The 14,359-nt window shown below is 53.3% G+C and overlaps 1 protein-coding gene across 1 annotated transcript; it reads right to left on the bottom strand.

Annotated features, from left to right (window-relative positions):
• Positions 1-1,133: 1,133 nt before the first annotated feature.
• Positions 1,134-9,468, bottom strand: BU24DRAFT_112921 (uncharacterized protein). The gene is made up of 4 exons (XM_033520817.1): positions 8,648-9,468; positions 7,566-8,468; positions 2,847-7,506; positions 1,134-2,750 (listed from the first exon to the last, which is right to left on the bottom strand). Exons 1-4 carry the CDS (start codon positions 8,978-8,980, stop codon positions 1,165-1,167), a joined length of 7,482 nt encoding a protein of 2,493 aa, XP_033387457.1. The 5' UTR covers positions 8,981-9,468; the 3' UTR covers positions 1,134-1,164.
• Between the last annotated feature and the right edge of the window lie 4,891 nt (positions 9,469-14,359).

The following is a 14,359-nucleotide window of genomic DNA, read 5'->3' on the forward strand; positions in this document are numbered from 1 at the left end:
ATGAAGAAGAAGAAAGGAAGAAATTCTGCTGAACGTAACAATGATTTAACGTTCACATTAAATGACTTACTGCTTGACTGAACAACCGTTCGCCTCACTCTTCTGAAACGTCATCGTTCCATATATTTCACTATCATTCCCCCTTTCCCTTCACTCTCCCCGCAAATGTAAACCAAAGGAATACCAGAGCCACCACGGCCGTTCTCCCTTCCCCCACAGGTGACGAGAACACAGACAGACACAAAACGTACATCAACCATCATTTTCTTCCCCCTTTAAGCCACCGAATGGGCACAACGGAAATGATAGCCCCCCTATCCCTCCCTTGCCATCTTCATGTCCCTATTCTCCCATACGAGACAACAAAAACTCACAGCTCGCAGACTGCATGAGAGCGAAGAGAGATAATGGTGTTTGTCCTTTCAGCAGAGACTTGGACCGTCGAGTCCTCTTTAGCTCTATGTACTCTGTCTCCTTTCCTCTCTTCTACACGAAAGTAAAGACATAGAAAGGGTTTTGGTCACTGTGTTCAGATGGGAAGATCGTATCATTTGACACTCTCACATGCATGATAGGAAAAGCAAGTAGTAGCGGAAGTAGTACCTAAATTCTAATCGATCTCTACACAACAACAACAATAATCCGCTCAAGATAACTGTTTCCGCCGTTTCAACTGTCTTGATTCTTCTTGGTTTATACAAGTCGAGTTGACGCCTATGAAAAAAAAGAGGCTCGCCACCTTATCAATCAAATCGAATCAACACACCTGTTCCCACTTTCCCCAACGCCCTCGCCATGCATGATGTAGAAGGAGGTAAGATGGGGGACAGGAGAGAGACAAGCGCGTTAAGCAAAGCAAAGCAAAGCAAGAAAGGTAGAAGAGTTGATGGGGGAAGCCAGAAAGATGTGAGAGAAGTCCTTTAGTGGCAAGATGTATATATTGATTGGAAAAGTGTTCCCTGTGGTGGGAATAGAAAAGGGATCGCTGAGCGCGCGCGAAAAGCAAGAAATACAAGCAAATAAGCATCATAATCGCCAACAAACTTTGAAACAGTTAAAAGCCAGAAAAAAAATAACAGCATCGTCGTCCATCATGAAATAAAAGTCATCAATCCAATCCGTCGTCAGAAAAATATAAATCGTACTCGTCCTCGTGTTCTTTCTTTAGAATATCTTCTTGAACCAACTTCCCCTCTTTCCGCCGGCGTTCTCAACGGGCGGCGCGGGCCTTCCGTCCCACGTCCTAACGGGCGGTGCCTCGCCCCCGTACCCGTCAGGCGCGTACGTCTTCCTCCTGCTCTTCTTCTCCGCTCTCTCCTCGTCAACGGGTGCGCCTTCGAAGTACGAGCGTCGGCGGTGATGTTTACGATCGCGCTCTCGGTCGCGGTCTTTTTCTCGCTCACGCTCGCGCTCCCCCCGATCGCGCTCCTTATGTTGTTTCCTTATCTTGCGGCGGATCTCTTCATCTGCCGAGGGAGATTCTTCGTCTCCCAATCCACCAGGCCCGTCTCGAGTGCCAGGGGCGGGGTCGAGCACGGTTTCGGCGACGGGGACAGGTAGTGGGGGTTCGTTGGAAAGAGACTCGACCCAAGATGAAGTCTTGTCGCCACCCTTGGACAGGTAAGGGGTGTTCTCGTCTTCCTTTGAGCGGTCGTGACGGCTTCGGTGGCGAGAGCGATGGGCCGAACCGTTGCGTTCGTCGAAGTAGTCGTTGATGGGTTCTGCTGCGGGGTCGCCTCGTTTCGAGGCTCGTCGTTCTTCGCGGCGACGGCGACGTTCTTCTGGGTCTTCTTCTGCGTGAGAACGGCGACGTTCAGTATGAGGACGGGAGCCTTCGCGAACGCTTTCCTTGCGGCGGGAACGGTGCTCTCGTTCCTCGGGGACCTTCCGTTCCGATCGTGCGGCTCGGCGCTGCTTCTTCTCCTCCATGCGGCGAAGTTCAGCTTCAGCTTCCTTGTTGCGACGCTCAAGCTCTGCCATCTGCCGGGCCTTCTTCTCAGCCAGGACGGTGCGTTCCTTCTCGCGCTCGCGTTCTCGTCGACGTTCTGCTCGAGCCTCGACGTCTTCTAGATCGCCACTGCGGCTCATACCTCCTTCCCTCTCAGCATGTCGTCGTGCCCTGCGCTCTGCGCGTCTTGCCTCGCGATCGGGGTCAAGTTCGTTACTGCCGGTCGCGCCGGCGACGCCCTCAGGAACGTCCACATCGGGTGTAGGCATCGTGGAATGGCGACGAACGCCTCGCCGGTCGTGGCGCAAACGCTTCTCGTCCTCGGTCGCAAAGCCACGGTTCGAAGATTGTTTTCGTCGCCTACGTTCGTCTTCCGTTTCGTAGGCGGTTCTGCGACGGTCGCGACGGTCTTCTTCCGGTGGAGCTGTCTTGCGCTTTCCGAAACCGAACCTACTCATCAGTCCACCTGCAGCCACGGCAGCAGCTGCTGCTGCGCCGGCACTACCAAGTGAGTCTTTAGTATTAGAGTAGCCGCGCTCACGACGATTGCGCTCGCGGCGCGGAGGTTCAACAACAACAGGTTCAGTATCCATAGGGTCGATGTCAACGTCAACGGGATCGTCGGCACTGGGAGGAGCAGTCAATGGTTCAGCTGGGGTAACTGCAGCAGAATCACGCTTGGACCGGCGGCGGGACGACGACTCTTGCATGGGAACTGGAGTTGGCGAGGGGGGCGCAGGCTCGTCCAATGGCATGTCCATGTCATCGTCGAGGGGGTCGAGGGGGTAGGGATCCGGCACAGCTGCAGCACACATGGGGTTAGCTCCAATCTCGCGCTGACCACTCGTTCTTCTAGAACTGCCTGGAATATGTGTGGAGTTGAACGGCTTACTCTTACCTCTTGATTTGCCCTTGTCTTTGGTGCTGCTAGAATGCCTGCTGGCTGACCCTCGCATTCCCATTACCTTTGCTGCCTTGGTGGACACTTTTGGTTCAGTGTCAGTCTGGGGCGGCGACATCATTGCCGCATCCTCGTCGAACGATGCTCGGCGCGAGAGGGTCTTCGGTGTGGCCGCTGATGTCTTTCGCGACTTGGTGCGAGATGGCGGCGGTGGTGCTCCAAAAAGTGCGCCGAAGCCCGTCGAAGTACGCTGTGGTTTACTCCTTGAAGGAGTCTTTGCTACCTTGATAGATCCAGACGATCTCGACATCATGTCCCTCTCTCCCCCGGACGTTGTCGAAGGAACGCGCGCACTCTTTGTACGTTCGAGCTTTGGTTTTGCAGGAGATGCGGCAGCGCTGGTACTGTCATCGGCAGACACCTTTCTTGTAGACTTTTTAGATGATGCTGCTGCAGCTCCAGTGGCAGCTCCCCAGAAACCCCATGAGGATCCAGTCGCATTGCGAACAACTTTAGTACGATCCTTCTTTGGCGATTCTGTTTTCACTTCCTCTGGAGGGGGAGTGGGAAGTTTGTCTGCATCTCCCTCTTCTGCGTCCATGAACTCAGGTTCGTCTTCGATAGGCGCAGGCTCAGGTTCCGGCTCTGGCTCCGGCTCCTCTTCAATGGGTGGAGGAGGCGGTGGCGGCGGAGGTGGAGGCTCTTCCTCAATGGGCATTGATCTTGATGACTTGCTGCTATTCTTGAGCTTTTTCGACTTCTTGTCGACCTTAACAACGACAGGCTCGGGCTCAGGCTCAGCTTCAAGTACAGGTTCAGGCTCTGGCTCGACTTCTGGCTCGGGAGGCGGAGGAGGTGGAGGCGGCGGAGCTTCTTCAACGGGTAGAGACCTAGATTTGCTGCTCTTCTTGAGCTTCTTAGATTTCTTGTCTACCACGACTGGTTCAGGTTCCTGTTCTGGGAGAGCATCCTCGAAGTTCATGAGATCTTCGTCGTCTCCAGGGAAACCACCTGGAACAGGCGATACTTTGGGAGGTTCAGCTGGCTCAGGGTCCGGTTCTGGAATCACGATGGTAGCTTCCTTTGACTTTGACTTTGAGCTCTTGCTACTTTTTTCCTTCTTCTCCTTCTTTTCTTTTTTGTCCTTTTTCTCCTTCTTCTCCTTCTTGGGTGTAGCCTCGATGACCTCGACAGCTGGTGGCTCTGGCTCTGGCTCTGGTTCCGGCTCTGGTTCTGCTGGTGGTTCCTCGGGTATGGGTTCATCGACCGGCTCACCATGCAAAGCCTTGAGTCGGTCGAGAATTAGACTTCCCTTCGCAGCCTTCTTGAGTGATACTGGGGGTGGTGCATCGTCAAGTAGATCCAAGGACCTTTTTGGCTCCTCGTCTAGTAATGAAGGGCCGTCATATGGCTTATCAAAGAGGGTGTCCTGTTTGACTTCGGGCTTTTTGGTCTTGCGCAGCGAGATACCCCAAAAATTCCCACCAGCGTCGTCCTTTTTGGGTTCCTCCTTTTCGAATTCCGCAAGAAGATCTGTCGCGGGGACGTCTTTGACGAGATTGAATAGCTCGTCGTCAGGTGTCGAAGTAACGGGTGGCACGTCGTCGTCAAGGAACCTGCTCTTTATCTTATTTCGCCTCTTGGGTGGCCCCGCGGCTTCTTTCTCAGCAGCAATTCTTGCAGCTTCGGCAGCTTCAGCGGCTGCGGCCTCCTCAGCCTCCTTTTGAGCCTTCTCGGCGGCTTCGGCGGCTTCAGCAGCTTCTTTAGCCTCCCGCTCCAATCTCTCCGCTTCCTCGCGCTCTTTGGCCTCCTTTTTCTCGCGAGCCCTCTTTTCTTTGGAGGTTTCTTTCTTCTTACTCGAGCCCCAGATACTGCCCCAACCACTGCTCTCCTCTTCCTTCTTTTTCGCAGCGGCGGCGGCCTCTTCGGCTTCCTTGGCCTCGCGCTCTATTCTTTCCTGCTCCAGACGTTCTTGTTCAAGGCGTTCTTGTTCTTCTCGCTCTAGACGCTCCTTCTCTTCTCGTTCGAGGCGTTCTTGTTCCTCGCGCTCCGCCTGTTCTTTGGCTTCACGCTCACGCCTCGCCCTGGGCGTTTCCTTCTTCTTCCCCCAAAGGGCAGCACCCCAGCCACTGCTCTTCTTTTCCTCTTCCTCCTCTTTTCTTCTCCTCTCCTCCTCTTCAGCTGCAAGTCTGGCTTTCTCGGCCTCCTCTTCCGCGATCCTAGCGGCTTCGGCGGCTTCTTCTGCCTCCTTAGCTTCTTGAGCTTCGCGTTCAAGGCGTTCAGCTTCTTCCTTCTCCCTAGCTTCGGCTTCCTCCTTCTCTTTCGCCTTGGCTTCCTCTTTCTCCTTCTTTTCGCGGGCCTTCTTTTCCTTTGACGACTCCTTCTTGGACGACTTGAGACCTCCTAGTAGACCCCAGCCACTCTCTTCTTTCTCTTTCTTCTTCTCCTTCTTCTCCTTCTTTTCCTCTTTCTCCTTCTCCTCTTCGATTGGTGGCTCGTCCAAGTTGATCAGATCGTCCATTGCAGACTTGGTAGATTTGGAGGTGGAATCTTTGGTAGTCGTCTTGCTAAGCTTACCGCCATCTTCTTCGCCCTTCTTTTTCTTCTTTTTAGAAGAGGTCGGTACGCCCCAGATGTCATCGACCTCTTCCTCGGCAGGAGGCGGAGCTTCAATCTCTTTCATGGGCGGCAAGTCGAGTAGATCGTCGCCGGGCGATGGGGAGAGAAGGGAGTTCTTTTTACTCTTCTTCATTTTCTTGCCGACGTTGAGCGCTGCGCTGCCCCAAGGGTCGTCAATGTCCGGCTGTTGAACTGGAGTTGAGTAGTCTTCTTCTTTGACCTCAATGGGCATGTCTTTGGAGCTCTTCTTGGTTTTCTTCTTCCCAAAACGAGTACCGAAGTTGTCATCATCTTCGCCTGTGGGTTCCTCAACACCATCAGGGCCCTGAACGTCGATGGAGGCATCTTCAACCATGGGATCAAGTTCTATAGGCGCCGCCTCTATCGCCTTTTTCTTCTTCTTTCCTCCCCAGATGCCGAAACCCCAGCTGTCGCCGTCATCCTTTTCTTGTTCGGGTTCAGGATTAGCAACTGGTTCAGGCTCAGGTTCAGGTACAGCTGGTGGCGGAGGTTCTTCCACGACTCCCTTCTTGCCCTTCTTTTTCTTGCCACTAGTCGTGGTAGCACCCCAATCACCCCAACCGTCATCGGCAGGCTGCTCTTCAACCGGGGCGGGCTCGGGTTCAGGCGGTGGAGGGGGTGCCTCCTCGACATCCTTGCCTTTTTTCTTCTTTTTCTTCTTGTCCGTTGCGCCCCAATCGCCCCAGCCGTCATCGGCCGGTTTCACTTCGACAGGTTCAGGTTCGGGCTCAGGTTCAGGCTCTGGTGGTGGAGGCTCTTCTACTTCCTTGCCTTTCTTCTTCTTCTTTTTCTTTTCGGTGGCTGTAGCGCCCCATGCTGAAGCCCCCCAAAGATCGTCGTCCTTCTTCTTGTTTTCGGCAGCTTTGGCGGCTTCGGCAGCTTCTGCAGCAGCGGCCTCAGCGGCTTCAGCTTCAGCTTTAGCGGCTGCTTCCGCCTCTGCCTCTGCCTCCGCCGCTGCCCGAGCCGCAGCTTCTTCACCAGCAATCTTAGCTGCAGCCTCCGCGGCATCTTGAGCATCCTTTCTCCTCTTCAGCTCCTTCTTCTTCTGGCCCTTGCTCATACCTTTTGCCCAGCTCTCATCATCAACAACCTCGACCTTCGGAGGTTCAGGCTCGGGCATCGGCTCGGGTTCGGGTTCAGGCTCTACAACGGGTTCAGGCTCTGGTGGTGGGGGATCTGGTTCCGCATCCTTGCCCTTCTTTTTCTTCTTTTTGCTTGTAGAGGTGAGTGCTCCCCAACCGTCATCGATGGGTACTTCCTCTACAATGGGAGCGGGTTCGGGTTCAGGTGGTGGCGGTGGTTCCTCCTCTATGGCACCCTTCTTGCCCTTCTTTTTCTTGGTCGTGGTGGTGGCACCCCACGAACCCCACCCATCATCTTCATTGACGGGTTCAGGGTCCGGTTCTTTGGCCGGCTCGGGTTCGGGCGGAGGTTCTTCAACACCACCTTTCTTCTTTTTCTTCTTATCCTTGGTGGAATTGCCAAAGGAGAACGAACCCCAAGCATCGTCTTCCTGCGGGGCCTTCTCTGGCTCTTTCACGGGTTCGGGTTCGGGTGGAGGAGGCTCTTCAGCAGCACCCTTTTTCTTTTTCTTCTTATCCTTGGGGGCATTTCCAAAACTGAAACCCCAAGCGTCGTCCTCGGGTGGCTTCTCTTCCTCAGCCGGCTTAGATGCCTCAGTCTTAGAACCTTTAAATGCGTCGTCAAAGTTGAAGTCGTATCCCTCCTTCTTGTTCTTGCTGTCCTCGGATCCCCAGGGATTCCCGTCTTTACCTGCCTCTTTGTCTTTCTGATCGCCGTCTAGCCAGCTACTTGTCTTAGAACCCCAGCCGGAAGCCCAACTACTTAGACCGCCGCCAAAGAAACCTGATGATTTAGTATTTCCGGAATCCTCAAAATTCATATCAATCTTAGGCGCAGATTCGTCGTTGAGGTTGATCTCGTCGAATGTTGTTGGGGGTGGTGGTGCGACTGGTTCAGGAGGGGGTGGAGGCGGTACTGGGTCAGCTGCCGCCGCCTATCGTGAGTGAGGGTTAGCGAGTCGCAACGTGGAATTAAGCAGCCGAAATTACGAACCTTCCCCTTTTTCTTCTTCTTCTTCCCCGTAGTGGCCACCGCTCCCCAATCGTCCGCGGCGGCAGCTTTGGCGGCTTCCGCAGCGGCGGCGGCTGCTGCGGCTGCATCCTCCTCTTCCTTCTTCTTGCGCTCGGCTTCCTCCTCCTCCTCCTTTCTCTTGCGCTCGGCCTCCTCTTCCTCCAGTCTCTTCCGTTCTGCCTCCTCCTCCTCCTCTTTCTTCTTCCGCTCGGCCTCCTCCTCCTCTTCTTTTCTCTTCCGCTCTGCCTCCTCCTCTTCTTCCTGTGCCTTCTTACCTTTCTTTTTCTTCTTCTTCCCTGTGGCCTCTACAGGTGCTGCATCCCCGTTTTCATCCCCTCCCCCACCACCTCCATCTCCGCCCTTGTCCCCTCCACCATCCCCGCCATCACCACCACCCCCTGCACCACCGTCTCCGCCGTCGGCCGGAGGGTCACCTCCCCCACCTCCATCATCTGCAGGTGGTGGATCTGGTTCCTTCTTTTCCTCAACAGGTGGCGGAGGTGGCGCCTGCGCCGCCTTTCCCTTCTTCTTCTTCGCATGCGATTTGACACCGTCTTCGATAAAGCCGAAGTCGATATCCGCATATAAAGATTTCTCGTCGAAGAACAAGGAGGAGCTAGGAGAGGTATCGCAGCTTATCCGCAAGCAGTTGGGGGCATCTGAGCAGATGGAAGGGTCGAGGGATGGGAATGGTGTGTAGCTTGGTGTTTGGGCGTAAGCCAAAGCATCGGTAGTGGTGTAGTCGGGCGGTAGGTCTGCGATTGTTTCATCGTAGGATGGCGGTGGGGTAATTTCATCGCTATGGGATGTTTGTGTCCAAAGTCCTGGTGCGGGCACTGGTGGCGGCGGAAGAGGCCCGGATATGCCAGTTGAGAGGTTGTGAATCTATAGATGATTAGAACAAATAAGGACAGGGCGTACATGGTCTCAAGACATGACTTGCGCGCAGCATCCAAACGGCAGAAACAGTCAAGAGTAACTGATAGCTATAGTGGAAGCGAGCGCGGGAGAGAACCGTGGAAATTTGCGACCAAAGAACAAACAAACAGTAGGTGCCGTCATACCGAGATTTGGGGACCCCGAGGTCTTCGTCTTTTTCCTTTGTCCATGTCGCGGCGTTCCAGCCGGTCGAGAGCACAACATATATCTTCCATTAGCCCAGTAATAGCTTCCCTATCCTCCTCATTACCATGTCGAACACTTTCGATGCCACTCTCCCAACATGTTACATCTCCAGAAGTATAGCCATCGTCCTCCTGTTGCCGCAATAATGATTTTTCAGACCCGCTGAAAGATGTGCGCTCAATCGACCCAGTCCCCAACGACCGCCGCTGGATCCTTGGTCTCGCATATTGTGCGGCGACGGCGGCGGGGTGTGAGCTGGCGGAGGGAGACATTCTGCGAGAGGCCCGAGTATCGAGAGGCGCGCAAGTGGGAACAGCAGGGCGGGGGAGGCGAGCACATGAGCTGCGATTGCGAGAATCCGCGAGGATTGGAAGAAGGTACGGTATGAAGAGGTTCGTATGCGTGTACGTATGCGTATGCGACTGCGATGGCGACCGCGCCCAGGTTGTGCGAGTACTGTTTTAGGCACACCGCACAGAGGACTGAGGTGGTGATCGACCCCGATGATGATAGTGGTTGATGCAATCGACCGGGGCGCAAAGCAGGTTACAAGGTCGCAATTCCCCGGAGGCGAGAGGAAAGCAGACCTGCGGAAGAAAGCGATGGCCGGTGCAATTCTGTTTGTCTGTCTCCGCAGGTATGGGGTGTAGGAGAAGGCGCAGCGGAGGTTGAAGAGTGGGAAAAAGCAGGGTTAGGATTAATCGGGGATAATGTTTGGGGGAGCAGTTGAGACTTGAGAGAGACTAGAGGGAGGAATGGGCTAATGGCGGGTAGAGCGAGAGATGCGCAATTGGCGGTTTGCAGTCTGCGGTCTGAGGTCTGCGGTTGGCGAGTGACCAATAACGAATGAAGAGAGAGGGAAGGGGTGTGTCTCGTGTGAATTGTGACGGTGGAGTGGTCACAAGGGACAACCAGTAATGCTGGTAATTGTAGGCGATGTCGAGGTTATAGTGGTGTACGGAGTAGGTGGGAGGTAGAGTACTAGTATGAGTTAAGAGGTAAAGAGCTTAAGAGGCAGAGTAAGAGTGTGTGGGCGGAGTGTTTTGAGTGGATTGGCGAGGTGGAGGAAGAGAACCCTGGGAGGTCATAAGAGGTTAGTCGGAGTTGATGGAGAAGCAGGGGAGGTAACGAAGGAAAGAAGTACTTGTAGCAGATCAACGAACCGACGAGGAAGGAACGAACGAACGTATTGTGAAGATACAAGTAGATATGTGCTTGACGGAGACGAGGGAAGGGTTGCCGTTGCATAACAAAGCCTTGAAGTCTTGTAAGGCAAGGGCAAGAAAGGGCAAAAAAGGGTAAAGCAAAGGCAAAGAGGAAGGGAAAGTGGTAACTATCGTAGGCTGATAACGGACGATAGGCGTTTCGCAAAAATAACTGACTGACCAGGGAGGAAGAACAAGAGCATGGGCCAGGTGCGTGTACCGGTAATGGCGGTGGAGGGAAGAATTAATGCACTGGAGATGGTGAATTATTCACATCCGTGAGGTCGGAATCTGCCAGCAGAGGATCATCGATTGAGGCTGAGGAAACAAATTGAGGATGGGAAAAAAGGGTTTCAAAAAAGATGGAGGGGTAGACCAGATAGAGGAATGGGAAAGAGGAAAAAAGACTGGAAGAAGACGAGACGACAAGAATGACGACGACGACCGGAACCTCTTCGGATTGGACAATTGGTGAGACCCTGGGGAAGAAATTGATGCGGTATGCGTGGTTGTGTACCGTATGTGTTGTGTAACGCGATGTTGTGCGTGGCGGCGGCGATGGAATCAATTGACCATGGGGAAGGGAGGGGAATCCTGTCCTGGGCTGGGCTGGAATTGGGTTTCGAAGCCTTCGAAGCGGTAAGGCAGACGTGAAGAACAGTGGAAATCGACGAAGACGAAGTTGACGATGCTTGAATTGAGTCCGGCCTTGGTTGTTGTGGTAGTGTAAGTGTAGTGTAGGTGTAAGTGTAGGTTAAGTGTAGGCGGAGGAGGGGCGATGCGGCGGTGATGGTGGAGCCTCTTTTGGCGGGAAAGCCAGCTGCGAGCGGTAGGGCGAGCGGATGGCAGGCGGCAGGCGGCAGATGGGCAGTCAGGCAGATCTGAATTGGATCTAGAGAAAGGCACTGCACGAATGGGTTATCGATGGTGGCAGGAGTGTCGGGATTGAGATGGAGAAATGTCAATAGGGCCAGAGATGGAGGGGAAGAATGAGGTAGGTGGGAGAGAACGAGGGTTGGAACAAGGATGAAGGTTGTTTGTTTGTACACACACCAATCCAGTTACATCCATATCCATATCCATATCCTCCACTATCCACAAAAACCATAACTACAACTATTGTGTATCCACGTCCTTGTTCACAATTCACAGTCTAGTAAAATGATACACGCACCGCGCCTAACCAGACTACACCAGACCACTAAAGGTAGACGTGGAAGGTATCCTCGACAACCAACATATGGACTTGGATTTGATGGAGCATGAGATGGATCATTTCTCCGTACAGTCCTAAGTTGAGTACTCGTAGTCTCGTACCCAAGAAGTATCTAAAGACAAAGCATGACTAGTCCGGACTAGTTAGACAATTGACATAATTCCCTCGACAGGACAGACCCGCAATAACAATTCCCTCCTTTCATTCATATTCTGTCTTGTGTATACTGTACATACGGAGTGCAGAAGAACGGAGACGGGCACGGAGTACACAGTACCTCATCATTACAATAAGTATCTAGTCACTGAGTGGGAGAGCGGAGGAATTCAAGAGAGGTCAAGCGGCCGCCGGGTGTGCAGAATCTGATACGCCTACCGTAATTAGCTGCTGCGGTTGCTGCTGCACATATATATGCATGTGCTTGTGTTGTCCTTTCCTGTTACTGTGTAGTAGTTACCTAGGTATGTACTTCGTATGTACGTATGTGTTGTGTATGTGTTGTGTATGTATCAAATTGCTGTACATATACCTGCCTGCATGAAGGCTTGACGGACCCTGGAACTTTGAAGTAACATGTGCGCCCTCACTCGAACTGCATCGTTCTCCCTCGAACTGACCTGATGGCGATGAAAGAAGTACAGTACAAAAGCCATCACAGATATACATTCATGTCTTGGATGAATCTGTAGTGCTTATTATGAACAACACAATTAGATCCACCCTCATCACCGGTGCATGGAACCTATGTACGAGGTAGGAAACTCGAGCTTTGATACTTAGCTCTCCATGATTCAACCCCCGGCAGTTTGACAGACCCCTGGGATCTGCGCCAGCTCTTCCTTTGTAACAAGGAGGGACCCCGCGGGAATCTCGAGCATTACGGAGTACTTATTTCTACATGTTCACAACCCCCACAAGGAAGAATGATACCCAAGAACCTCTGCAGCGACAAAGACAGTAGTAACGATTAACAACAACACCGAGTAGATTAGTGAATAGTCCACCGAGTAGACACAGCCCAAGTGTATTGTTTACTTTACCAAAACCAGTCCGCGGGGTGTCCGCAGCCAGCAAGCAAACGACAAACAAGTCTTCCCGCTGTCTTTCCGTCCAGCAACATCCGATGCTTGCAGACTACAGAGTTTTTCCGCCCTCTCATTTATGGCCCTCGCACAGGCAGACAATTTGCGTTTCTGCAATACTATTTGCGTTGCTGTGCTGTTGCTGTGTTAGTTGTTCCATTTGTTCACCGCCAGTTGCGAAGAAAAACATGATGTTTCCTTATGCAGCTAGCTGCACCCGAGACCACAATTGCCACGAACCAACACCGAGAGACTCAAGTACCCACTCCCACATCCACATCCACATCCACACCCCACTCGACGACATCGCCAACCGCCCAGCGACACGCGCCTCTTGAGACGGACTCGACCCGTCTCCGTCCTCGATCATGATCGGGAGGTTTTCTCCGGAATTGTAGCTGTTCTTGAACCTTCCATCCCCTTCTGTTGGCTTTCTCGTCGCGACTTATTTGGGTCGGAATGGGTACCTAGGGGACTTACGAGGTATGGTATGCCTGATGGGGTCGGCCGGACTGGGCTGGGCTGGTTGCTGGCCCTATGCACACCATGCCATGCTTTCTGCTGCACTACGGAAGGACACGAACACATGCGTCGAATCTACTGTACGTACATACTGTACGAGTGACCCTACGGAGGAAAGTACCTGCTCGCTGGCAGCCTTGCCGCCGCCATGCATTGTCATGCAGTCGATTGAATGCCCTGTCAACTTGGACCCCGCCATTGTTGAATCGGGAAAATACCCTCCACCAGACTCCGGTCGGTATTGACACACAGTCACACATGATAGCATGTTACCGGTTTGGTATATGATTTCCCAGACGTTCTGCTATCTGTGGCATCTGCTCACCTACTTACTTGGATGGTTTTCGTACTCTATGGAATCTTGAGATGAAGTGCTTGCGAGATGTTCATTAGATCTTTGTAACTATATTGGCGCTTCGTGCAATTGTCCAATGGATGCTCAGTGTTGACCAATAGCTTCTCGTGTCCTTCGTACTGTATGTACTGTGGTACGTACATATAAACTATATGTGAGATACACAAAATGAAAAAGAATCATTCCGCTAGTGTAGTCTTGGAGTTCTCTTCTATCGAAGGTGTAGTTGATAATGGTTTCGTTAGGACTGACCAGGAACATGCTATGCTATCTTTTTGTCCCTTATGACTGGTCTCGCCATGATGTTAACAGATATCAATTAGGGTATATAGTACTGTATTAGATATACGACGAGAGTTTGTGAACAATTACCAATCATGATTTTTCCAGTCTTACCTTTTCAACCAGATGCTTTTGAACCTTGTATCCCACCACAAACCGAAAACCTCAGAGACAGACAAGAAGAACCCAACACCAGATAACCCGTAAAACCCCAAGAACGCATCTCAACGAACCAGCCTCAGCCCTTCCCACCCACCCATCCCAGGGGCCTCATTCAACTCCTCCAAAAACGCCCCCAACGCGCTCCTCACATCACCCTCGGCCTCCCTCACCACCACCACCTCCCCAACCTCGAACCTCACGCCCCTCCCCACGAGCCCCCTCAACGGCTCCAAAAACCCCCTCTTCTCCTCCCAAACCCCCCAACTCGACGCATCCCTCAGCGAAACCACCACCACCCTCAAACCCCCCGCAACCTCCCTCAACAACTTCACCCTCTCCTCCACCCACCCTTCCATCCAATACGGCGTCGCTCCCTTGCCCCCAGCAGACCTCGCCTCCGCCCGCGCCTTCGTCAAATTCCAAACCAACATCAACTCCACCCTCCTCGCGCGCCGCACCATCGCAACCTCCCCCTCACACATCCCCTCGACCGCCCCGGCGGCCGACCCCAGCGCCGCGAACCGCAGCGTCGTGTGCCCATAGTGGTACGCGAGCACCTCGGCGTGGAGCTGGCGGCAGGTGAGGATGAGGGGGTGCGGGGGCGGAGTGTGGGACATGGAGGTTACGATTGCGGTGGCGGGCGTGGAGGCCGCGAAGGGGTAGCAGATTGGGGAGGGGCGGCTGTAGGGACGCGGTGTCAGGAGGTGGTAGATTGTTTGGCGGAGTTCGAGGGGGAGGGAGAGGAGGGGGGAGTGTTGGTTGTCTTCGTGGGGTTGAGGGGGGAGTTGGGGTGGGTGGCGTAGGGGGAAAGGTGATGGTGGTGGTGG

This window comes from Aaosphaeria arxii (assembly GCF_010015735.1).
Source record: "Aaosphaeria arxii CBS 175.79 unplaced genomic scaffold BU24scaffold_2, whole genome shotgun sequence".
Lineage (NCBI taxonomy): Eukaryota > Fungi > Ascomycota > Dothideomycetes > Pleosporales > Aaosphaeria > Aaosphaeria arxii.